Raw genomic sequence first — 27,459 nt, forward strand, 5'->3', positions numbered from 1 at the left:
CAGCCGGTCCCCGGGATACCACACCATTTGCACCACTGACCTGAGGTCCTGCCCTGCAGCCTATCAGTGGTGGACATGGATGCCTATGTATTGGAGACCCAAGATGAACTCGATTTTATTTTAAATTAAGGACTCTGCTTTTGTTGGTCTTCTGTTTCTTCTGTTTATAAAGAAACTCCTGTGCAATCTGTAAAAACCTTATAACTGTTAGAATGGCCTAAGCGGTGGGTCACCCCTGTGGGTCTACTCTGCTTGAGGTTTCTTCTTCATTATCACCATAGGGAGTTTTTCCTTACCACTGTCACCTGTGTGCTTACTCAGAGGGGTTGATAAGGTTAGACCTTACTCATGTGAAGCACCTTGAGGCAGCATTGTTGTTTTTTGGTGCTATACAAATAAAATAATTTCAATTGAATAAGAGGAACACAGGAGTTTAAGTAAACTGGGAGGTCATCACAAATTGGGGACAGGTGAGGGAAATGAGTGATGAGAAGCAGCTGAGGATAGACACAGGAAGAAAGCTATGGAAACACTAGGAACAGGGGCATCAAAATCAAACAGGAAGAAGTCTAAACCAGAATAAAAAATGTCTGCCTAACCAAACAACGTGCACAGAAAAATACTAGAACAAAGAACACAAATAAATAAGTCCTGTAACGAATATAATAACAAGAACTGAACTCAGAATAGAACAATAAACATGGAAACAAATGCAAAAAAAAAACAAAAAAACAAACACTTAATAAAACACAGAATCAATCCAAACTACACTAATTCTAGAAACTAAACCGAAGAACACATAAACAAATGAACAGCAAAGGCATTAAAATACATTCAGAACACACAGGCATGAAAACTCACAGAGAATCCTACTGTTGTGGTTAGCTCCACGTCTGCACTTTTGAGTAATATGTTCTGTAGGTATTCAGTTGTTGTACTTGTGGCTTTCATTAAATATTGTTCTTTCCTGTATTCACTTTATCAGTTCATTTGTTCATGTCTGATCCCTGTCTGTGGTCTGGGCCCCCCATGTTCCACACCTGCTTCCTCACCTGTTCAGTCTGGTGTTGTTTTAGTTCTGGGTGTTGGTTATGATTCATTCTTGTAGTCTTTGGGTTCTGATCACATAATTTATGCCATTCTGTTAGCTCCTCCACCCTTGCACTTTATTAACTTCTGAGTTCTGGGTTAGTTTGTGAGGTTATGATTTCTCCTCTCTTTCAGTTATGGTTGGTTGTTAACTATTTGTCCACTCACCCTTCGATGTCAGTTGCGTGGTTTTGCACCGTCATATTCTGATTAGCATTCAGTCACCTGATGTTCTGTTCATGCTGATTTCCCACACCTGTAATCATTTAGTTTGTGAGGTATTTAAGCTCTCACCTGTTAGTCTTTGGTTGCAGATTCATTCGCCTTTGTCTGCTCTCTGTAAGTACATTAATTACTCTTCATGTATTCCTGTAGTCTTCAAGTCAATTTTGCTTAGTTAATTTGTTCAGCTTTCATCCTGTTTTTGCCTCAGACATTTTTGGAATTCATTTGTTTGACATGTTGTGACTTTGGTCTCTTTGCTCCTGGTGCAGCCAGTGTTTTTTCACATTTACTCCTCGTTTTTTTTTTCTCCGTCTGCATTTTTGGGTTCATCAGTTGAACAACACCTACGTAATTCCAGGAACAGTCACTAGAGGAAGACAGAAAACACACTGACATGAAACATCTCGGCCATGTTACAAAAATCTACTGTGTAACACAATGATTGAGCTGATTCCTGCAGTACAGTCAGGTAATAAATTATTGATAATGATTTTAATTTCTGTCTCTCCTTTCCCTTTCAGACATTCACAGAAGGCATCACCAACCAGCTGATAGGTTGTTACATCGGCTCGCTCCAGGAGCCTGGCTGTGTTCTTGTGCGACTGTACGGCCAATCGACCGAGCTTTTTGTGAATCGGAACAGAGAGATCGAGATGTTCCAAATCATGCATTCCCACTCCTGTGGACCAGAGATCTACTGTAGCTTCCATAATGGCATCTGCTATGAGTTTGTGATGGGAACAGTGCTGGATGATGAACTTCTGAGGCAACCATCCATCTACAGGTTTCTGGCAGACATCTCTGCAGTTTCATACTTTGATGATTTATTGTTATTTGCTTGAATAAGGTGTGTTATGCATATTAGAAAAAGCTCACAAGGATTTTTTTTTAAATTTCAGCTACTGTTTGCCAGAAGGCATATGGGAGACTCAAACATAGGTCTGATTGCTTGTACTAAAGTCCTTCTCTGTGCCACTCCATCTCTTCTCTCCAAAGCATATCTCTACCACTTCACACTTCTCATCCTGCGGTCTACTCTCAGAACAGATCACAATGTCATCTGCAAACATTATAATACATACAGACTCATGTCTGATCTTGTCCATCACCACTGCAAACAAGAAAGGGCTCAGAGCAATCCTTTATGTATTCCCATTTTCATCTTGAATGCATCTTAAGTAGAGGTGGTGGCCAAGTGGTTAGTGCACTTGGTTTCAGTGTGCAAGCTTCCCTGTTCAAACCCCACCCCTGCCACATTTCTCCATATCATATGGAGTTGCATCAGAAAGGGCATCCGGCATAAAATCTGTGCCATTTCAACATGCAGAACCATCTTGGATTTGCTGTGGTGACTCCGAGTGCAAAAAACAAGGGAGCAACTGAAAGGACTTAGTTTTTACCTTGAATACATCTTTCATTCCTATTGCATATCCTGTACCACCCTCACATACTTCTCTGCTACTCCAAACGTCCTCATGCAAAACCATAACTCTTCTCCTGGCCCCCTGTCATAAATCCTGTAGCGGCTGTGAGGCCCATTGGTGCTGGTGTTTATCTATGGATTATGTAGTGTGAGGTAGATGAGAGTGCACAGTTAATGCACGGTGCTTCCCCAGCCAAGGTTGTTCCATTTACATCTTAGCGGACTGAGACAATGTAGGTTAGATGTTTTCTGATAAGTGTCTCTCATAAGCTTTCTCTAAATCCAGAGACACAAAATGCAACTCCTTCTGGCCTTCTCTATAATTCTCCATCAGCACTCTCACAGCAAACATTGCCTCTGAGGTGCTATTTTTGGCAAGAAACCATATTGCTTCTCTTAGATTGTCACCACTTTTCTCAGTCTCACTTCTTTATGCTTCTGTAATTTTTGGAGCTCCGCACGACTGTTATTTTTAAAAATCAGAACCAGAACACTTCTCCATTCCTCAAGCATCCTCTTGCTTACCAGGATTTTAGCAAACATTCTGGGTAAAACTGCTCTGCCATCTCTCCAAAACACTTCCATGCCTCCACTGGTATGTCATCTGGACCAAGTCCTTTTCCACTCTTCATGGCTGTCCTCACTTCATCCCTACTTCCTGATTTACTTGATCAAAATCGTCCAGCCTGCTCTTTCGCTCTCACATTTTCTTCATTCATTTGCTCCTCAAGATACTCTCTCCACCTTCTCAACACACTTTTCTTGCTTGTCTGCATCCTTTATCACCCTAACTTTCTGCAATCAGTCACTCTGTCATGGCAGTTGGTCCTTTTCTCCTTCCTTTGTGATTAACCGCTTGTACAACTCACTATATTCCCGTTCTTTAGTTGGCATCTTTAAAAGATTTGCCTCCACATTCACTCTTTCCAGATTGTCTTTGGATCCATCCAAGCTTTCTTGCATTTTCTGGAGTGTGTGCTGCTTCTACGTGTTTCCTCTTGTTTTCTGTGAATTTGACCTTGTATGACCCCAACTGGATTCCATTTGATGTCAGGTTGCCCTCTTCATGCGCCAAACTATTTTGTCCTCTGGTTAATCTGTCTTATCTCGTCCTCTGGAAGACTACTGCCACCAAGTCTAAATTGTTGTGTGTTTTGGACCCTCTTCTGCTCACCTGAGTTAAGAGACTGCCTGCCACTTAAGGACAATGTTGCTGAGAGGACTAGCTAACTGACTGGTGTACTGATCTCCACCTGAACCTGACCTTTGGCCTTGGCAAAAAACAGTTATTGTTTAACCACCAGTGTTCCTCACTGTGTTAGGGTTCCTCCCCTGACTGGTCATTGCACTCCTTGTAATTTCCTTTACCTCTTCATTCCAACACCATGTCTCTTTGTCTTCCTTCCTCTGTCCAGATGTCTCACAGCCAGTACCTTCCTAGCTGTCTCCATCACAACATCTGCAGTAGTTCTGCAGTTTTACAGAATCACTTTACCTCCATCCAATGACTGTCTCACCTCTCTGAATTCGACACAACAGTCTTCCACCATCTGATCCTTGCTCCAGCTGTCACATGTGATGTTTTCTGTCATTTTAAGACTCTCAGCACATCAGTAGTGCAACGTTTGACCAGAAACACAATGAGCATTTGTGTTTTCATTATTCTGACACAAGTACAAAGTACATTACCTTAGTACCTTAGGACCAATGTTCATGTGTGTGTCCATTATGATGAAGTGCACATAAATGAAAATATTTCTGGGTTAACAACTGTCCAAACTGAAGTCAGTCAGTATACATGAGCTCACATATACATAGGCAACAGAAGCACAGGGGTTACAGAGAATTTTCATAAGACAACTGCAAGACACCACATATCAGAAGTTGAAAAAGAAACTGAATGATATATTCACTTTGTGCTTTTTTAACTAAGCAGCAGGGGTGAAAGTACTTTTAATTTCTGGCCACTACTATGACAGTGTATACTGTTTGTTTCACCTTGGGCATCCTTGAAAAATCAAACATTTCAATATTTTAGTATGTGTATGGACAAAAAAGAAATTAGAAACACTTGACATATGACTTGAAATATTTTACTGTGAGAGGCAACCTTTAATAGGGTTATCTGCAAATAGTCAGAACAATCAGAATCCTCACAACTTATGGTTTAATTACATTATCTGCTTAATTCAGCACAAGAACATTTAATTATCTTTGTCTTCAGAACATCACATTCAAGGAGATTACTATAAACAGAATCTCTGAAAAGGTTTCCTTCAAACTCTCAGGAGTCACAACAATGGAGAATCTTGAACCGTTCTAGAGCAGTTATTCTGTGGCATATACTGTAGCCTAGTTTAACTATGTATAGTCAAATAGAATAAACACTTGAATTGAATTAAGATAGTTGTGGCCATCATTCTTAAATGCTAAAAATGGGTTGTGGAATGATGTCGTTTGGGCTGGTGGTCAAGCAGTTAAGTGTGTTTGTTTCCAGTGTAGAAGGTTCCTGGTTCAAACCCCACCCCTCCCCATGTAATGTGGAGTTGTGTCAGGAAAGGCATCTGGTGTAAAACTTGTGCCAAATCAACATGCAGATCCACCTCAGATCTGCTGTGGTGAGTGAAAAGCTGAAAGATGCTTTACTTAAAAGTGAAGCTAATGCAACCTGCTGTGAAAGATCTTTGGCTTTTTTGTTTTTTCAACTGCAGGAAGCATGCAGTTACATCAACTTGCTTTTCTGAGTTAGGTCAATTCATTCAAAAGCTCTTTTTTCTGAACCAAGTCTGAGTTGCTAGTTGTAATGCAAAGTTGAGTCAACTTAACTCCTCTTCTGTGTGAACACAAAGCCTTACGGCCCCTTCATAAATAACACAAAGTTGAGTGAACGAAGCAGAAACTGGACGAGAAACGGTGGAAAAAAAAAAATGAATTGGCAAACCGGGAAAAATTCCAGCCGCTGTCGTGAGGGACAGACAGTCGGAAAGGTGTTAACGATCCTGCCGCGACAGTTTAAAAATAAAGTGCAAGCACGTGAGAGGTGTGATACCACATCGCCCTCACACAGCAGCGGCAATTACATGTTGGACAAATGTACATAAATTGACAAAAATGTGTAACAATGAATGTACTGTTTAAATCTAAGACAATCATGTTACTGGTAATGATTCTGTTCTCACTGTAAAAAGAAAAAAAAAAACAATGTTTACTAAATAATAAAGTTCTTCTAATTGTTATGATGTGTAATTGATGCCTGATGACTTGACGATCTGTGTTGGAAATGACAAAACAAATGGATTTCGTTTTGCCTGTTCAAATATTTAATTCCTGTTATAAAGAGCAGAAAATACTAGAATGATCCTCCTTCTGTTCCTTTATGTTCATGAACCATGGCCATGGATGTAAACAAGGAAGTAATGAACTGACATGAATGAAGCCATGCGCTCATATCATAAACACATCAGCTGGCTCCGCATGTCCAGCGCACTGAAGGACACTGCATCACGTGAACTGTCACTTATGTGGCGAATGTGACACTTGACTGGCCTGAGAGAGGTGATGTTCTGCATGGCACGATATGTGTTCACCAGCTGTGCATAGCGATGATGCAGGGGTCAGGTGCAACTTTGATTTTTCATTTATCTTTCATGTCTTTTTAATAGAATGCAGTGGGCCCCAAACCTGGAGTCTAAAGTTGCACCCTAGGCTCTATAGTTATCCTAACCAGAGCTGGCATTGTATCCGAGGGCTCTCTTCAAGATGGTGATCGTTCCCTTAATTGCAGACAACTGCACCGCATGTGCACTTTGGTGACCGGGGATTACCTCAAGGTAGTCCTTCAGGTTCTTCTTCATCAGGCCTGTTGCCCCCACCACAACTGGGATGATATCGATGTCTTTCAATGACCATGTTGTTCGTAGGTCATTTTTCAGGTCGTGGTATTTCGTGATCTTTCCCCTTTCCGCTCGACTCAGGCCATAGTCATTGGGGACTGTCACATCGATGATTTTGGCTGTTTTTTGTTGCTTGTTCCAGATGACAGTATCAGGTTTGATTGCACCTGCTTCGATATGTCTTCCTGCTGGGATCTCTTTGTCGTAGAAGACCGTTACTTTTCAGTTGGATGAGACTGGTGCTGGCTCGTGCTCCCAGACGTTTTCTTTGACTTCCATCTCCAGTTCATCGCCATGCATGCTGATGCCATCATTGTTTGCAGACACGTGTGCACCACCGTGCCTTGCACATGGGTGATTGGAGCACATGTGACAATATGTCTTATCCAGCTTTGCATTGCAGTTACGCGGCTGCCATGTGGAGCGGTGCAAGCTGCAGGAATGCAGCAATGGCCATGGGCCGTTGTCAGCTCCCTCCCTGCTTGATTTTGAATGACATCCAACCCATGATGTAATTACATGTCAACCATGGTCCCCTGATAAAGGTATAACTGTAGTGGGTGTGTGTGTGATCATGTCAATACGGACACACTGCACACTCGCATATCATTTGTGTTGCTGGGGGTGGAAAGCAGCATTCTCGCACTCCATTTGTCTTGCTCGGGTGGAGGAGGGGGGACAGCACACCAGTGGTGGGCACAGTTCCACTAGCCGCTAATTATCAAAGCTAACATTTCCATTAGCAGATTAGCTTTCCAGATAACTTTGAAAATCATCAGCGGACCAATAAGCTTTTGATAAACTTAGCTCCAATAACTTTTAGACCGCAAACATATTTTTGCGGGCATAGCAAATAAAGCATAACAGTTAAAAACATTAAAACAAATGTTCTTCATACTTCCAGTAGTGTTCATGGCAGTGTGCCACACATTCGCTAAAAGTGATGAAGGACTTAACAAACAGAATTTTCAGAATTACCTTTTTTACAAATGAAAAAAAAACATATTTACAAATACAGATTTATTTGTAAAACCCATGTTTCAGTAACTGTGTGTTATTCTGACCAGCCAACCATGACATTAGTCAACTAATGTATCCTTAATGCAATGCGTATAAACGCTAAAACCTTGAAATTAGTGCATTACTTTAAAACTAAAACGTATAGCTGATATTTTTACTTTGAAAAACGACAGACATGATATTAATTTCAATAACTTGTCCAGAATTAGTTTGTTTAAAATTATAACCATAAGTCAAAACTGTCTGCCTGTGCAAGACTCCAGTGAAATGACCCGCAGGTCTGTATGTTGTGAAGAGAAATTATCTTTTTTCTCTCTCCTTTCTTTCTGATCACAAGGTCTCTTTTGCTGACAGAAAGCCGATTTGAGACAGAAGCGCTGACTCGTTGTTGTGTCAGTAGCTGCCGTGTACTGAAGTCAATACTGAAAGTTATCGGTTTAGCTTTTATCTGTAACTTCCAATAATTTTTTTTAGGGATTTATCGGTTTAGCTTTATAAAAGTTAACTTTTCAGTTAGCAGATTAATGGTTATCGAAGCTAACTTTTTGGTTAGCTGTGCCCACCACTGCAGCACACTCATACGCCATTTGTGTTGTTTGGTAACGGCATTCTCGCAGGGCAAGAAAATGTTGGGCCATTCGTGCAGCCAGTTCGAAAGTGGTTGGCTGCAATCTACTTTTGTGCTGGCTGCGCAAATGGCCCCGCATTTTCTTAGTGCTCAGTGGTGTTGGATGTTTGTGGGTGGCACCTGGACTTTAGCTGAATGGGAACTGCACGCCATTCACTATCATTCGGCCGCTGGTGTGAAGGCTGCCTCAACGCGCCATTCTGCTAGGGTTCAACATGGCCAATAATTTTGTGCAGCGCCTCGTTCGCCGCACGATATGTCCGACCTGCATTCAACATGCTGCTCGAATGTGGCGAGCACAGTCAGATGGCAGTGCGACCTCATCTTGCTCGCTGTTTGAATGGGTTTCTGGCAAGAGTGGCACATGAATGTAGAGTGCATTAGCTGTGCCCAACTGGATGTGGTGACTGCTGTACAAGGCGTTCGAGTGCAGCTCCAATTTTTTTATGAGTGCCACTCGAATCCTCCTTCGTGTGCCATTCCACCTCATTTGTGTTATGTGTGAAGGGGCCCTTAAGCCCCGGTCACAACCCACCGTGCGTTTTTTTTCGCCGTACGTTTTCTGTGGATGCCACGGCCACTACGTTTTTGTGAAAATGTACAGAGGCAGTAGCAAGTGGAGGGAAGGAGTACGTTCAACGCACGTCTCTAGGAGTGTAACCATAAAGAGAGTTGACAATAAAGCAGTGTGTGTGTGTGTGGGGTCGCTTTTCTTTTTTATGAGCGGGACCGGAGCGGCAGGTGTTTTTCGGCGTTGGCGATGCATGAGCATGTCCAGCCTGCAGAGGTCAGTTGTACGAGTGTTGCCTCGAACTTACTTGCCTCGAAAAGTTACAGCTAGTTAACAGACTGAAGCTGTGGAGTGTGTGTTGCTGTCGTTTGGAAATAAAGTCCAAGTTCAAGTGAGAAGCTGCGTCGTACATGCAAGTCTGTCGGCCTCCATACTATGTGGTGAGTGCCGTAATCCATACTGCCTACGTACAGATTTGGTTAATTCAATAGTAATTGAATGAAAATGTGCTGCTTTGAATCCGTACTGAGGCAGTACTCACAACGTGCGTCATCTGTACTGCTGGTGAATCCGCAGCCTGACCGTAGCGAAAGTTCTGCATGCACTAAAACCTTTACGGCGTGTCTGCGTGCTCCTAAATTCGTACTGAGGCAGTACTTACGATGTACGGATCTCCAAATTTAGCCCATGTTTTTGCAAGTAGACTGCACGTACGTGCAAGTACGGCGGGTTGTGACCACGGCTTTACTGAGGAGAACAAGTCAGCACAACTATCAGGCCTGAAGTTGAGAAAATCTTAAAACCTTTCACAGCTTATGTTCCATTTTTAAGTTGTTTCATCTATTTTTTACAGCATTTGATGTTGTATAGTAGAGAAGCTTGAATCGTTGACTGGACTGGGTTGCTTGACGCAAGTTCGTTTTGCTTCCAATTGCAGAAGCTTCCTCAGCTAAAGCTAGAGGAGCTAGTGGAGAAGAGAGCCTTGGCATCATTCACGGGCATCTCTCCCAGTCATTGGTTCAGATATGTCGATGACACATAGGTTAAAATCAAGCAACAGGAAGTGGAGGCCTTTACATAGCACATCAACTCGGTGAACTCCAATATCAAGTGCACATGTGAGGATGCCAGAGACAACCATTTAGCCTTCTTGGACTGTGATGTTACGATTGGACAGAACAGGCAGCTCGAGACAGGGGTTTACAGAAAACCCACTCACGCTTTTGGAGGGCAGTATGAATTTTCAGAGTCCCTCCATCCATGCCCAGTCACCCAAAATGACGGATATTTGTGCGAGTTAGACGAGGGCAAATATCGGTCATTTTGGGCAACTGGGCATGGACGGAGGGACTCTGAAAATGCATACTGCACAACAACTACATGTTATTTGCATTATTATCACTTACTGAGATACACAACATGTGGAATCACATTAACAATATTTAATGTCATTTCAAAATGCACGACACCTAGCAAATGCATACATAAAAAGTTGGCTCACTTTAACTTTTGTCATGTTGGCTGGTACCACGCTGCTCTCCAAATTTGCTAGGGTGTCCTGATCAAGCTGGCTGCTTTGGCTGCTGTTCATTGTCGGACTATCCATGATAAAATCATCCGGAATATCCATACTGGGACCAACACACACTTCTCGCCTTTTCATGTTATCATCTGCGGACAGTTCTTGGGCTGCACATGATATGATGTCATCACTTTATGCACAGTGGACAGGTATTGGGATACCCGCCCGTTACTGCAGGCAGGTATGGACAGGTAGCGTAAATATAAATCTATACTACAGGCCCAGCAATGCCTCAGTAAGTGATGATAATTCTCCACCTTAAAGACACCAACCACATGTTTGAGGTCAAGGAAGTTAAAATCTTAGCCAGAGGAAAGAAATGGTTCGAGAGAGGAGTGAAGGAAGCATTGTATGTGAAACAGTTGAAACCCAGCCTTAACCGGGGAGGGGGTCTGAGACACGCTTTGGCCCCTATTTACAATGGGGTACTCAGGTCTAAGCAGTTTCAGTCTTTTGTTCATGGTAATGAGTCATTCGCATCGTCAAGAGAGACGTCAGGAGAGGCGTCAGTCTCATCGTTAGGAGGGACAGCTGTCCTGTCATTAGGAGGGTGCAAACTAAAGCACAATAAGTGCTAATAAGAGCAATTATTAGTCACTAGCCAATAGCAGTCTGCCACTTGGTAGGAGGGGTCTGGTTAGGTTTAAAACTCCAGTCTTTCCTGGCTTATTCTTATTCTTGTTATTCTTCTTTACAAGAGTCAAGACAGAAGTCAGACTACCAGAGCAAGAAATTTAGCTGAGGAAGCTTCTGTGATTAAAAGCAAAACATCCTTGCATCAAGCAACCCAGTCCAGTTGAAGATTCAAGCTTCTCTACTATGGAAACCTCCTGGACAACTGAGAGCCTTCACAGAAGCATGTGATGTTGTCCCCCCCCCGAAACAACATCCAAACATAGTCACAGTTAGGCTTTCTCATACAACAGGTGACAACATGTAAACCAACCAAGAATGTTTAGAATTTTGGAGGAATCTTATCATTTGTCCCAGTGCAGCCATCACCAACAGTCTACGGCAGGGGTGGGCAACGAGGGCCAAGACACTGCAGGTTTTCCTTGCAACCAATCACCTCAGCAGGTGGGTTGCTGATGAGCGTCTCCCTTGAACATAAACACCTGGTTGTCAATGAAATCACCTGTTGAAACACCTGAACATTAATGAAATCACCTGCTGAGGTGATTGGTAGCAAGGAAAACCTGCAGTGCTTCGGCCCTTCATGGCACATGATTGCCCACCCCTGGTCTACGGTCTGCAGTCTGGCTGTGAGAAAATCATGTGCAACCTTTCACAGGGGAATATGCACATTCACACAGTGCACATTTAAGTCATGTCAATCACCTCTGCCAAACTCTGACAGTGAATAACAGTCAGGTGTTCACGTCCGGTTCTGACACACTGTCCTGTTGTGATTGGAGAAATTTGCATCAGCACTCTTAGCTTCATAGTGGAGTAGAGTGGAGAAGTATATTCTTTCACCAAAAGAGATCAAATCTAGGCATGCATCTCAGATGTACCTTCTGGCAATTTGATGTCACAGAAGTTAACATTTCTCACACACTAACATTTCTGAAAGGTTATCAGCGGCAGATTAAATCCAGCTAATTTGCCCATGTTTATGACTTAATTTCTCAGGGCATATGGCTCTAAAAATAAAAACACATTACAAATATACACTACTAGCTGGGGTACCCGGTGTTGCCCAGGTTAACCTGTTTAAGATATAATCTACAAAATATTCCAAAGTTTATATTTTGTCATAATTGTAGATATCTTATAAGTATATATGTAGTCCGAATAGGCAAAGGTTTGAACTAAAAACCCAAAATAGGTGGAATCCCCAAACCAAGAGAGAAAACTGAATTTTGCTGCATGCAAGAAACAACAATGAAGTTCTTCAGACTTTATATTGCAGATCAAGTATGCTCATAATCATTAATCAGAATTGATGTTATGACCTTTATAATTGTTGATACATTGCAAATCTAGTTTATAAGAATGCTACAAAAATAAAATGGCTTTTAAGTAAATGTTAATTTTGGATTTGAGATGTTGAATATATATTTAAATGTAGCTTTTACTGACCAATAGTTCTGAAGAGCCTCTTGGAAGACAATGTTCCTTGCCCTTCTGTCAGGAAAGTGGATATACAGCTGATTGGGGTTACCAACTCTGGAGCATCTGACTAACTTCTGCCATATTCAGGCCAGCCACATTATCAGCAAAAGTAGTGGTTTCTTTTTGCACACTTTGAGGCATTCCATCATTAAATGGTGTAAATGTTGCCTTGCATATTTCTTAAAGTTATGCATTCATTGGTATATTTAGAGAACAAACAATCTTTTCAACTGTAAAGAAGAGGTTTGACCACTAAAAACAGTTTGAGCCATGAAACATCAATATACCAAAACTATTAGATCAACCCCAAAGCTAGTGCACTGTTATAATAGGACAGCAGGTTGTGAAGAGTTGATAAATAACAAAATTTAATTTATGATATTTACATCATAATGAGCAGCCTATATACAACGCGCCATTGGAGAACACAGGCTCTATGCCCGCTTACTGGCTGATTGAAAGGGTGCTGCCCCATCAGCAGTTAGAACTACATCACTTTTTCAAATGATCTGCAGAGTGCCACTGTGATACAGAAAACATGCATGTTTGCCTGATACATTATGATCAACGCTAGGCAAGTGATACACATCATGTACACTCGACACCTTTATTTTTAGAAAATGTGCAAATGTTTAGAAATACATGTACAAATTGCAAGAAAAGACAAAGCTTGATATTTTATCCAGTAAACTTTTAAAGTTCAATTTACAGCCTGTGGTTGAAAGCTCTCTGCTAAGAGTGAAAACCTTCATTCCAAGAAGGAATAGGCTGTATTCTGATAAGTATTATATTATAGTGATTGTGTATAAGTTTTATCAAAATTCATGTGGAAAGACAAAAGTAGCCATTTATGTATATAGATTTTCATAATTTTAGAATTGTCAGCTCATTTGACATTTCATTTACCATCGATATGTAATTTAACATAAGTGCTTTTAAGTTTTAAAAATAAGCAGTATGGACATTATGAGCATGATTTGGACAACATATTGGATATTACCTGTCACAGTATGAACAAAAGAAATCATCACATGGACACGGATGGAGACGTGAACAGTGAATTTATGCAGGAAGCCCTCAGGTGTGTTCCATAAGGATTTTTAAATACCAAAATTAATCAAAATACACAAATAAATGTTCACTGGACAACAGATTAGATGTTACTTGTTTCAGGTAAACACATATTGCTGGCTCACAGAAATATGTCACTTTTGTGTGAAATATGAAATGTTTTAGTGATTGGAGTACAATTTGCATGAAACTTTAACTGAAGTCCTCAGGTGTGGGTTTTCAAGCATAATGTTTTAAAAGTTTAGGAAAAAACTGACAAGTTCAAAAATGATTCTAAAAACACTGGATTAACACTAATATGATGTGCAGACACATTATTGTCAATGTATCTCATGACCCTCTAGTATGAACAAGCGTTTATAATTTAAAACAAACTCTATATTTTACTTTTTAAAAAAAAAGTGGTTTCTTAGTGCTTGCAGTGTGCACAGTGATGTGTCAATGTTTGTGTCCTTATGAGGTGCTACACATTTCTCTTATTTATTTTATTAATCACATTAAATGAAAAAAATGCAACAATACCCTCGGCCATTTGAGCATTGTTTTCTTTATAATTTGCAGTTGTTTAATTAATTATTAATTAATGTACAATTTTTACATATTATATAAAGCCCCTCTATCAATCAGTCAGTAAAAAACAGTATTTACATTTTAACGGTCTCTGCAGGAGGCCTTGCATGTGTGTGTACATGAGCATTTGACAAGAGCGGAAGTTGTGTCCAATCAAGGAATATTTGTAGATCACCCTCTGTGCATTTGCTAGTTTTAATGTGAAAAATGTAACTCCGTTGGGAATTAGCTTTGAGTTAGCAGTAATTAGCATGCATGCTAACACCACAAAATGTCTTGTAAATGACTCCAGGGGTGTTATCAGGTTACAAAAAATGAGATTTTCATTGCTGGAAGTGTTTATTTCTCGCTAGTGTTCACATAATATATTACAAAGAGGTTATACGAGGTCTATTAGAAAAGTATCCGACCTTATTATTTTTTTCAAAAACCATATGGATTTGAATCACATGTGATTGCGTCAGCCAAGCTTGCAACTTCATGCGCAGTTTTTTCACGCCTGTCGGTTGCGTCATTCGCCTGTGAGCAGGCTTTGAGTGAGAAGTGGTCCACCCCTCTCGTTGTTTTTTTCATTGTTTAGGAATGGCTCAGAGACTGCCGCTTTGCTTGATCAAAATTTTTTCAGAAACTGTGAGGAACATCAAAGTGGACACCATTCGAGAAATTCAGATGGTTTTTGGTTAAAATTTTATGGGCTTCAAAGAGATTACGGAGTGTTACTGTCGCTTTAAGGATGGCCCAGAGCGACTGGTGGTGCGCCGCGCTCCGAAGCCGCCATCAAAAGGCTGAGCGACCATTTCATTTCTAAACGGATGGCTGTATGGATCCATGACCATCGTGTGCAATTTCTCTGGTTATCACAAGAGCTGGACATCAACCATTTTCCGGCAGATTTCACTTTTAACAAGAGATTTTGTCATGGAAAGCCGAGCGGAGGCTTCGCACGTCACGATGGATTCGCTACTGGAACGAGACAAAACCACCTCCGTTTTGGTCTCACAGGATGGCTTTGAGATGGCGTTCAGACAGCTTTGGGTGGTTTTTCCATCGAGTGATTATCCGAGAAATTGTGGATGTGCCTGGACATGCCAGTAAATGTCCTGTAAGGCTTCATCACGGCGTTGCTTTGCACCATGCGGCACCGCCGCGGTGCGCGGAATTCCTCCGCACATCTGTCTCAATGTGCCGAAAAAGTGCTGATGTCCACGTCTTTTCAGAATTTCTGTGCTAGCCAGATGACATCCCGGATAAAACACCACGTCCAGTTTGGAAATGAACGGCACATTCCACTGTTACAGGAGTTTTTGTCATGGAAAGAGGAGCGGAGGCCTCACGCATTGCGGCGGTGCCGCATGGCGCAAAGCAACGCCGTGATGAAGCCTCACAGGACATGTTCTGGCATGTCCAGGCACATCCACAATTTCTCGGATAATCACTCGATGGAAAAACCACCCACAGCTGTCTGAACGCCATCTCAAAGCTGTCCTGTGAGACCAAAACGGAGGTGGTTTTGTCTCGTTCCAGTAGTGAATCCATCGTGACGCGTGAAGCCTCCGCTCGGCTTTCCATGACAAAATCTCTTGTTAAAAGTGAAATCTGCTGGAAAATGGTTGATGTCCAGCTCTTGTGATAATCAGAGAAATTGCACACGATGGTCACGGATCCATACAGCCATCCGTTTAGAAATGAAATGGTCGCTCAGCCTGTTGATGGCGGCTTCGGAGCGCGGCGCACCACCAGTCGCTCTGGGCCATCCTTAAAGTGACAGTAACACTCCGTAATCTCTTTGAAGCCCATAAAAGTTTCACCAAAAACCATCTGAATTTCTCGAATGGTGTCCACTTTGATGTCCCTCACAGTTTCTGAAAAAAATTTGATCAAGCAAAGCGGCAGTCTCTGAGCCATTCCTAAACAATGAAAAAAACGACAAGAGGGGTGGACCACTCCTCACGCAACCGACAGACGTGAAAAAACTCACGCATGCGCACAAAGGTTCAAGCTTGGCTGACGCAATCACACGTGATTCAAATCCATATGATTTTTGAAAAAAATAATAAGGTTGGATACTTTTCTAATAGACCTCGTATTCACACACAAACTAAACAGATTTTTGTAGCTAGCTACCTGTGACATCACCATGCTAATAAACAGGTTTGTAAATAGGTTCAGAGGTGTTATTTGGTTCCAAAAATGTAATTTTCAGTTGTAGAAGTGTTTATTTCTCACTAGCTTTTACATAATATACGACAGACGTATATAAACACACAAAACAAAGCAGTTTTGGAGAGACCAGCCGCTGATGTCACAGTGCAGGTCTGTTCTGATTGGATGTCACCCCCGCCACTCAAAAACAAAACGGAATAGATTGAAACAGAATGTGACATTTTAACCTCTTAAGTTACCTCTTAAAATAGGTCAAGGTTAGCCATCTTTCAACTTGTCCAAGGTCTGTGTTCCAAGAATGTTCCCTGTGAATTTAAAGACTGTGGCAGTAATAGAACTGGACTTATGCTGAGCACAGACACATGGACAGATGGACGGAGGGACGCAAAGCCTTCACAATACCCAATGGCCAGATGCCTCGGGAAATACAAACAGTGTGTTCTTGGAGTAGATAGTTCTCAAGATCTGAGTGATTGTGCAAGAAAGAGACAAATGAGGGAAGCCATCAATGCCGAAAGCTTAAAGATGCTTCTGTGCCTGATGTTAGTGGAGGAGAGGAAGAGAAGGATTTTCACACATGAAAACAGATCAAATCTAAGCTCAAGTCTTCCATGTGCCTTTAAAAAAAACTGTAGCTGATTTTTCACATCTTCTTTTGAGAAAACTCTTTGTCTGTTGAAGGTCTGGTTGGTGTGACATACACACGGGTGTGACATACAAAAGGCAGGCCCACAATGGACATGAGTCACCTTGCCCTTTGCTGTACCCTCAGCAGCTTTATATTGTTGCTAATGCTTTGAGAACAAGCTCTCATCCAGTCAAAAGGTTAAAAAATCAACAAGGCCTTTTGTGGGTAACACAAGATAAGATAAAATAAGATCCTTTATTAGAACAAATGACAGGGAAATTTATGAAGCTACAGCGGCAAAGGGATAGTCACAGAACAACTGTGCAAATATGCAGAAATAAGGTAAGAGAAAATGAATACCAAAAACACACACGTCAACTTCTGTGCAGAATAACAGTATATACATGGAATACAGTATTTACAAGCAAGAAAAAAATATTGCATGGTAATATTGCACGAGTGTTCAAGTGATGTTGTACATGAGTGTACAAGTTATTATTGCACAAGAATATGTCATATTGTTACTATAATGATATTAGTGATTTAAGTGGTTTGAGTGGTCTACTGGGAACAGTGCTGGTTGTGGAATCCGACAGTATCAGGAAGGAAGGACCTGCGGTATTGATCCTTCAGCCACGTTGGGTGGAGGAGCCTGTCACTGCAGGAGCTTTCCTCCCTCCCTTATGGGGTGGGAGGCTTTCTCCAGCAGGCATGCCAGCTAAGCCATCATCCTCCTATCTCCCACCTCCTGCACTGAGTACAGAAGACTTCCCAGGACAGAGTTGGCCTTCCTGATCACTTTGTCAAATCTCTTCTTCTCAGCAGTTATGATGTTGCTGCCCCAGCAGACCACTCCATAGAAACTGGCTGATGCCACTACAGAGTCAAAGACGGTCCTCAAGCACGTCCCCTGCACTTCAAAGGACCCAAGTCTGCTCTGGCTTTTCTGGCAAAGTGCAGTAGTGTAGTTTGACCAGTCCAGTTTAATGTTTAGGTGAACACCCAAGTACTTGTAAGAGTCCACTATGTCAATATCCATTCCCTGGATCTTTACTGATGTCGGTGGAGAGCGTCTGTGCCTGTGGAAGTCCACCACCAGCTCTTTGGTTTCCCCACATTGTTTTGGAGGCGGTTCCGCTGACACCAGTCCACAAAGTCCTGGGTCACCCCTCTGTACTCTCTGTCATCCTCATCAATGATGAGGTAGACGATTGCAGAGTCGTCAGAGAACGTTTGCAGGTGACAGTTGACAGAGTTGTACATGAAGTCTGCAGTGTAGAGGGTGAAGATAAAGGGTGCCAAGACGGTTCCTTGCGGGGCTCCCCTGCTGCAGATGACCATGTCAGAGACACAGTCCGGGAGAAAGATAAGAATGCTAAATGGGAGAGATGTTTCTTGCCTGATAATTGTTGTTTTTACAGTAACAGCATTGTCAAATGGATCTGAGAAAATATTTCCTCCATGTAGACTGATCGCGGCAGAAATGGGGAGGATTCATGCCATCCAGCAAAAACACGATCTGCATGTTGAACCTGTCCTCTGGGCAAAAATGTCCCAATACATCACATTAGTCCAGTCCAGCAGCCCGGCCTGTACAGAAAGGTAAAACTACAATTATTTTACTGCTTTTTTGAAAGGTTCATAATATAGAATTTTTTTTAGTAAGATTATATGCCTTAAAAAATATATTAAAATTGATAGCCAAAAATATTGTACAGACAGTGAGGAGATGCATCCTAAACAAACAAATAATCACGTCTCCATGAAATTACCTGTTGCTCTAAATGGAAAGGTGCAAATGCATTTAATGCCATCTCTCATTTCCACAAATCATGTGGGCATGTCACATAGCGTGTGTCACACAGAGACAGCAGGAGACAAGATAAGAACACCTGTTAGGGCCCCTTCAGAGTGCAAATTTAGTCGATTTGCGCATAAAGTGCACAAGAAGCAGAAATCGTGTGTGACTTTGATCGATTTGTGCATAAAGTGCGCATGAAGCAGGAATCGTGTGCAAAACATGTAAAATCGTAGCTGCCTCGTACACCTGTTGCTACAGTTATTTATGCACACCAGTGGCTGAAAGACAGAGTGTGCACTGTGCGAGCCCATTGATCCCTCTCGTGGCAGGTGTCGGCCAAATTCCAGGTGACACACACAAACATCTAACACCGTCTGCAGACAATCATTATCGAGCTGGAAGTGAAATTTGTCTAAGTCTCCCACGACTGTGAAGTTGCACATGTGGCATGCCAGAGTGTTGGCTTCCCCCCAACACATGTGCGTGTGTTTCACACACTCCCCCCGTTCCCCCCAGCAGGTGTACATGTAGTTCGCTTCGCGCACCCCCCCCAGCAGGTGAGGCATCTCTCATCTGATCACATAGTGACATCTTGGTCTGTGTACTGACAGGAGGGGGGCGTGGCTGGCGCATTTGTGTGCTTGTGTGAAAATACATAAAAATGGATCGTCAGTCCATTTGGACATGCAGCAGGTGATCTGAATGTCACGTCTGACAGGACACGTGTGTGGGCCTTGAGGGCTGTGAGCGGCGTGCCGCAGGACCAGGACAACCCAACAGTAAGACAAATATGCCACTTTCAGTCATGTATCAGCAGAAATATGCCTTACCAAATGTAGTTTGGTCAGTTATAAGAGCACTTTTTTTCTTTTTTAGAAAATATGTTTATCTGCTGTTGATTTTAGCCATTTCACACTCCTGTAATAAGACAGTGATTGTAGTGCAGTGGTAAAGTTTCCATCTGGTAATCAGAGTGTGTGGGTTCAAATCCTGTGGGTGGCATTTTTTTTTAACCAGGGTTATTTATCCCTCTGGGGCCGACGCCGTCATATACGATGGCTAAGACCAAGCTTTACTAAATTATAAACAAGTTTTGAATGATATAAGATAGAAACTTACTCTTTTTTTTTTTGCTGAAAAGTTAACTCCACAGACTTTTGAGCCAGCCATAGGCCATCTTTGTACTCCTCATAGAAGCTGTGTGATGACGTGCGCAATGTGAGTGTCCAATCGGAATTGTTTCACCGTCACATGGTTTTCCAAAATCCAACTGTAGGGCAGATTTACCTCACGTGAAAAGACAAAGATCGTTTTCAGGAGTGATGTGTTACTAGTTGGTCCATTTGAATAGCCCCCTGGGTGCAGTTTGCTGTGTGTTTTGAATAAATGTGTGTGGAAAATTATTTTTCACTTTAATTTTTCCTTGCCTATTTTTGATTGTAAACCTTTATTACACTTATAAAACACAACAAAAACATATATATTCTGAAAGCACAGGTTGTCCTGAAAAAAAAGATACATAAAATGTGATTGTGGGATGCAAGGAGAGCTGTTAACAGCAATAATAAAACATTTATGCCAGGCAAGTGAACTGACCAAAAAAAATGCCCTCGGAACCCAGAGGGTTAACTGCGGGGTCTGTATTGCATCTGCTTTTATGTATTATTTATATCAACCCAGTGATATTCACTAATTATACAACTGGTTTTTAGTTTATTTTCCTCTACATCAGCGGCGCAATGTGGTGCACCCCATCCCATGGAACACAGGGCAAGCAGCTGCAGCAGCTTGTGTGAAGTGCCTTGAAGTAGCTTTGTTGTGATTTGGTGCTATATAAATTAAATAAATTGAATTAAATACTTATATAGCAGACCAGAATTTTCAGGAGAGGTTTGAGCATTCAATTGACTCCCCACACAGGCAAAATCATGATTGTAATGTGAAAATAGGGTATATAACATAATACTTTTTGTTGCGTATCAGAACCCTCTTAGGACTACTCAAAACTTTGAAACACAACAGATATTTGGGTTGTAGAACAGCACAAATCCAGCACTGCTTTAATCTTGTTTGAAGGGTTGACACTGCTCTTCTGGCCCCTGCAACAAATCAGGATGCTCATGACAGAAGTTCTCAAACTTTGTGAACTACTGTATTTAATCCAGTGTAGCAGATTTTGCAGAGAATATAAAGCCTATTTTGCCACAACTTTGTATATTCAAAAAGGTATATGATGGATCAATTAAGATCAACAATAAATGTGTTCAGTTAAACCAGTTTAAAAAGAAAAACTGCAACAAACACAATCATTTGTTTTGGAGCTTTGTTTTTTGTTCACATTAACATGAAATTGAGCTGTCTGAAGTAAGACAAATACAAGCTCAATGTGAAGCTGCTTTGTCACTTTGCAGTGAACCTTTAGATACAAACCAGTGACCCTTTGCTAACTGCCTTGCTTCTTACTGTTTGACTCACCAGCACTGATGCCTCATCACATACCGAGCGTCAAACGTGCCCGTAATTCTCCACCCACACACTGTTATCTGCGAGTGCACAAGTTGCTTTGACAGTCTCTGGCACATTTGACCATTTTTAACCAGGTGTCACATCGTTTTTAGAGAGGCACGTGCTTCATCGGTTAGAGGGAAGATTTGGGGTAGTGGCCTCTGTGCCAATGACATTGTGTTATCACTGACAGGGGTCACAGGTTGAGGTTTCACAGAACAATTTGTAGGTTCTATGAAAAAATAAACAGACACTCAGCCCCTAGCTTCCTAGACTGCTTTTCCTTAGTGGTCAAATGTTCAGATATTTGAATGTTTCAACAGTTCTATACCTTGGTGACCATCAAAGATGTGTTCTGTCTTCTTCTGTTTAACACCAAACACTCTCTCTCTCAGGGTTGTTACTACATATGAAGTTCTACTGGGGCACAGGCCCCCCATTACTCATATATTACTGTTATGAAACCCTGCTGCATGTATGAAATGTGCATATGTGCTATACCAGCTTTCATTGCTTAGTCCATTATTACTGTTACTGTCATAACCCCACAGAAACAACCACTGGTAAAGGGAAAAAAAAAATTAGAGATTTGTTTTAAAAACTGTTTTTGAACATGTCCACATCATTTTGCCATACCTTCATTCAGAAACTCCAGTTTTGCATTATGATATGTCACTACATGCCCACTGTAGTATACGGTGGCATCGCCAGGTCTCTATGACCAAAGAAGGTGAAGAGCTATTCAAAACCAGCAGAAAACAGGACCAATACGGAGGGGAAAAAACCCTCTAAAGCCAGTCCAATGTTGCAAAATATTATATAATATCTATAAAACAACACCATAGTTCGTGAACCAATAGTCAATTTTGACCTAATCAGTAGCACTTAAGGGGAAAAAAATGACACAATTCAGCCTTACTATGTCATGGCCTACATAAAAATGTATAACAGCCATCCCAGGGTGGTAGCTATAGCCAGGGCAGGGAGGCAATGAAGAATGCTCCAATTATATTAAAAAGTATCACATTATTTTTCAGGTCATGATGATTCTAAAAAGGTCTAGTTTGGACTATCAATGACTGAACGTTTCGGAGTTATGGGGTCAAAAAAGCAAAAACTGGTGACGAAGGTCAATTTCTTTTTATACAGGTGTTAAAAGTTAAAATTCCTCTGATTTTGGTAAAAAAGTGATGTAAATTATTGGTTGAGTTCACAAGGTTTTAAAAAAGAATACTTTATACCATCTGTCATGCTTAAGCCTCCCTCACAACTCCCCTTGTGTGCTGCTATGAGCAATCTACAGGTAAAAAAAAAAAAAAAAAAAAATGGCAAAACCATGTGTGACATCATGTGAGTGTGTTCAGTGCTGTAGAAGGTGGCAAACTGCCTGTGGAGCTCATGCAGCTCACGCAATTCACATGGCACACAAGTAGCAAGACTGGGTAGATCATTTCACATGTAGCACTGGCCAAAGGAGTTACATTGTCATGGTTCGGGGAACCGGGTTTGGTGGTTGACCCAAGTGCAGGAGCAGTAAGGCAAACAGAGAGGTTTAAGCAAGAATTTATTAAACAAGAACTGCGCAGTGGAGGGACAACGGAGGATGGACCACGAGGACTGGACTGACAAGACCACAAGACAGGGACTGGAATCAGGGAAGTGAGCCTGCGGAGCTGCTGGGACTGCAGGGGAGAGGGAGAGGGCAGGTGAGAATAATAAAGGTGCATTTGGGCACACGTGTAGAAATAAAAATGAGTCCAAGCTAAACTAAATAGTTCAGAGGTGCAGTTCTTCCAGGTTTTCAGTTCAGAAATAAAAGTCTCAGTTCATTTTAGATTGGAGTTCAGATAAAAGATGGTTCAGGAGTCCAGTTCAGTTCAAAGTCTCTGTTCATTCATGATTTTAGTTCTGTTGTGTGTTGGGGGGTGTGGCTGGATGTTTTGGTGTTCTTTTCTTTTCTTTGCTCTTCAGGTGGCATGGAAAATGATTTGTCTGTGGAGAAGGTGCTGGCTGAAGAGTCCTCACCCTCATCAACATCATGTGTAGCACCTGTGACTGGTGCTCACATGCAACCTTAAAGACTTTCAGCTGAAGCAGATAATTGGATGGCGTTCTGCATTTAAGGCATGTGTGATTCAAGCAGAACTGCCGGGAACTCGACCTTGTGATGTTCGTTTGTGAGACGCTGAGGACCGTGCCTGGGTTTGATACATCGAGCCCGTGAAGCAAGGAAGGGTGAGGACACATGCTGTCAGCACACATCAAAGGTGATTAAGTATTTGACTAATTGTTGATAGTAACTTGGTGTTTTGATACACAGTATACTTGAATTGTGATGAGAATGGTGCAGCTTGCTTCTCACTGCTGTGGCGTGCGGATAATTGATCCTCCACCTGTTGTGAGAAGCTGCTCATTTGCATAAAGTTAAAAAAGATACAGACCTGAATGTGTTGCTGATAGCGTGTGTCTTTTGAAAGATATTGTTGTAACTGCTGACTTACCTCACCTCTTCTTTGCTTCACAGAGAGTCAGTTTGTCGTGTCCACCTGGGGGGTGTTTGGCGGTGGTAGTGAGTCCAGGAGCGCCGGGCTTTGATCCTTACGGGCGCTGGAGAGCGTGCCAACAGTCACTCCATCAGAGGGACGCTTTTTAAGTTCTTGCACTTTATTATGCACTAATGGGCGTAATAAATACATTGTTTTGGTATTGGAACCGCTTTCTGGTTATTTTTAGCGCTGGGTTCCGTCTGACGCAGGTCCGCTCCTCAACCCGCGTCGACACATAACATAATGGACCCAGCGGCAGAGGCGGTTCCTTTTGCCGAAAAAGTTCAAGAACACTTGGAGAAAATATGGGAGCAATTACAGCATCTCGCAAACCAAATTAAACAAACAGACGCCCGTGTTACGGAGCTTGCAGCGCAAGCCGTTCCGCTTCCTGCTGCTCCAGCTGCGGCACCATCGATACTAGTGCAGATAACTCTGTCACCCAGAGATTCGGCGTCTGAACCAATTGTTTGTCATCCGGAGCCTTGTGCGGTGATGCAATGTTCTCTGGTTTCTGCTCAGTCAGGTTGGAGCGCCGCAGCTTTATGAGGAATGTTTGTAGTTGGGTTAAATGAGTCATTAAAAGACGAGCCGGCAGTCCGTGACGAGCCAAACGATTTAGATGAGCTAATATCATTGGTGATTCGTCTAGATGATCGGATGAGGGAGCGTGGACGCGAGAGAGGACGCCCATCAGAGCGGGTTTTTTCGTCTCGGGGCTTTCCCCGACACAGATCCAGGCCGCCTCTTCTTCGCCCCACTGAAGCTCCTCCGACGGGACCTCTGGCTCCTCCTTTTGACGAACCCATGCAGCTCGGACGAGCAGAGATTACTGTATTGCCCCGACATGTAAGCGGCAAGAGAAATAATGGTGACGTATCTCCAAGTGTTCTGGGACAGGCAAAATAACACACATAAAAAAAAAAAAAAAATCTAGCACGGGTAAATGTTTTGTTTTCTTTAAATGGGGGTTATAATTGTTTGGGGAGTCAGAGGCGTATCTGGTGGAGTGAATGTTAGGCGGTTAGAAGTCCGCCTGGGCTCACGTCATTGTTAAATTTTATGTGTTTTTAGGTATTTTCTGTTTGGGTTGTTGGGTCGTTTTATTTTGTTGTTTTTTATTTCTCTACATCCCTAACCCCAACCTCACTTGCCCCAAGACCGTTTGTCTTGTGGGTTGTGGGGTGGTGCAGGTTGGTCACGCTGAGCATTCTCAGAAGACCTCTGCACCTGGGGGGGGGTGTTAGAGGCGTTTTTCTTGGTTTGGTTAGGGCCCGGTTCCACTCCAGCCTCAGTGAGCCTTTGTACCGTTCGTCATTGGTGTTGCCGGGGTGTGGTGCAGCGGAGACTTACCTCAGTCGGAGGGGTGGGCCGATCTGTTGCCGTTTGCCATTTCGGTAGTTCCACCCCTCCCGAGAGGCTGGGGTATGGTCGAGTTGGGGCACCAGACGTATTTCCGGTTCTCCGCTGCGCCTTGGGGTTGGAGCTGGGTTAGTTTTTTCCTGTTCCCTTCTCCGGCTTAATGTTTTGAGCCGTTTGCCAAAGTTGAGCCGCCGAGGGGCTCTGAGAGGGACCCGGGGTCTTTTGGGGTGCCGGGGAGGGTAACAGGGTTTACGGTCATTTTATATCCCCCCGGGGTTGTTTTTGGTAGTCCTCCGGGGGTTGATTTTTGATTTTGTTCTGTTTCCTTCCGGGTTCCACCTCCAGGGTTGATGGGATGGTCCTCTGGGGGGGAATTGGCTTGGGGCCAACTAGCCAAGTGTGACCGGGTCTGGGGTTCCGGGGTTGTGGGGAGGGTACCTCCTGGGGTTGATGGTACGGTCCTCTGGGGGGCGCCGTTTGCTCCATGTACACCTGGGGACCTTTGTGGGATTATGGTTCTGGCTGTTCCTCCTGGAACTGGCGATGAAGGCCTTCTGGGGGGGGGGGCTCTGCAGGTCATTCTGGGGGGGTTGTTTGTTGTTTTTCTTTTATGCATTTACGTTTGTATTGTGTTTGTGGGGCTGTGTTGGGTTTTTGCGTTTGGGAGTTTTTCTTTTCTTCCCGGGGTTTGATGGGACGGTCCCCTGGGGAGGTTTTGGATGGGTTTTATGTTTTTTTCTGTGTTGAATTGTACTGGGGAATGTTTTGGGGCTTTTGTTGATTCCAGCCGGCCTTCCAGCTGCGGTGCCTGTCCTGCTGTCTGTGGTGGACCTTAGGAGCGTGGTGCTGTCTGCTTCCTGGCGTGGACCCCGGAGGGAGGTGCTGTTCTCGGGCCTGGTCTGTTCGGTCGCCGGGAGGCTTCCCGTTGATGGGGGGGAACTGTTGTGTGTTGGGGGGTGTGGCTGGATGTTTTGGTGTTCTTTTCTTTTCTTTGCTCTTCAGGTGGCATGGAAACTGATTTGTCTGTGGAGAAGGTGCTGGCTGAAGAGTCCTCACCCTCATCAACATCATGTGTAGCACCTGTGACTGGTGCTCACATGCAACCTTAAAGACTTTCAGCTGAAGCAGATAATTGGATGGCGTTCTGCATTTAAGGCATGTGTGATTCAAGCAGAACTGCCGGGAACTCGACCTTATGATGTTCGTTTGTGAGACGCTGAGGACCGCGCCTGGGTTTGATACATCGAGCCCGTGAAGCAAGAAAGGGTGAGGACACATGCTGTCAGCACACATCAAAGGTGATTAAGTATTTGACTAATTGTTGATAGTAACTTGGTGTTTTGATACACAGTATACTTGAATTGTGATGAGAATGGTGCAGCTTGCTTCTCACTGCTGTGGCGTGCGGATAATTGATCCTCCACCTGTTGTGAGAAGCTGCTCATTTGCATAAAGTTAAAAAGATACAGACTTGAATGTGTTGCTGATAGCGTGTGTCTTTTGAAAGATATTGTTGTAACTGCTGACTTACCTCACCTCTTCTTTGCTTCACAGAGAGTCAGTTTGTCGTGTCCACCTGGGGGGTGTTTGGCGGTGGTAGTAAGTCCAGGAGCGCCGGGCTTTGATCCTTACGGGCGCTGGAGAGCGTGCCAACAGTCACTCCACCAGAGGGATGCTTTTTAAGTTCTTGCACTTTATTATGCACTAATGGGTGTAATAAATATATTGTTTTGTTATTGGAACCGCTTTCTGGTTATTTTTAGTGCTGGGTTCCGTCTGACGCAGGTCCGCTCCTCAACCCGCGTCGACACATAACAAGTTCTACCTGGCACATCCAAAAGGTGGGCACATGTGGAAGGCCGACAGAGTCAGATGACAGCTCCAAGTTCCAAGCTTAGATGCATGCAGCAATTTAGCTGCTCACATTCAAAGAACTTCAGTTACATTAACTCAGAACTAGCTGCTATGTGTTAATCACTCAGGCTGTCAGCAGAATAGATCATAAATAACAAGGTGCCTGCAAACTATCCCTGAACAGCGCACAAACCCGAACTACAAATAACCATTGATGTCTACAGAACTCCATGATAGGAACGGACTGAGAGCAGAACACCTGCTGCACACTGAGTATCGTGACAATGAACAGACTCTGATAATTAACAGCTGAGTGAAGCGCTGCGTGTGATTACGCAACAGACAGAAAAACATGACGTGAAAAAAACCCTGTGTGATTCACTCTACATAACTGAAGTAATACATTAAGAACAGGAGCTAGTACTACGGGGAAAAAACACAATAACGTCCACATTAGAAACTTGCCGTTTCAC

At 42.8% G+C, this 27,459-nt stretch overlaps 1 protein-coding gene across 2 annotated transcripts in view; it reads left to right on the forward strand.

Annotated features, from left to right (window-relative positions):
- LOC117515354 (ethanolamine kinase 1-like) overlaps window positions 1-27,459 on the forward strand; it is a 144,430-nt gene that overhangs the window by 37,734 nt on the left and 79,237 nt on the right. The window contains exons 2-3 of one of the 2 annotated variants that reach the window (XM_034175872.1): window positions 1,836-2,098; window positions 18,386-18,520. In XM_034175872.1, coding sequence (XP_034031763.1) covers window positions 1,836-2,098; window positions 18,386-18,520 — 398 coding nt within the window. The remainder of the gene's footprint in view (window positions 1-1,835; window positions 2,099-18,385; window positions 18,521-27,459) is intronic. The other variant, XM_034175873.1, reaches the window with a different exon arrangement.

The sequence above is a fragment of the Thalassophryne amazonica genome, chromosome 8 (genome assembly GCF_902500255.1).
Source record: "Thalassophryne amazonica chromosome 8, fThaAma1.1, whole genome shotgun sequence".
NCBI lineage: Eukaryota > Metazoa > Chordata > Actinopteri > Batrachoidiformes > Batrachoididae > Thalassophryne > Thalassophryne amazonica.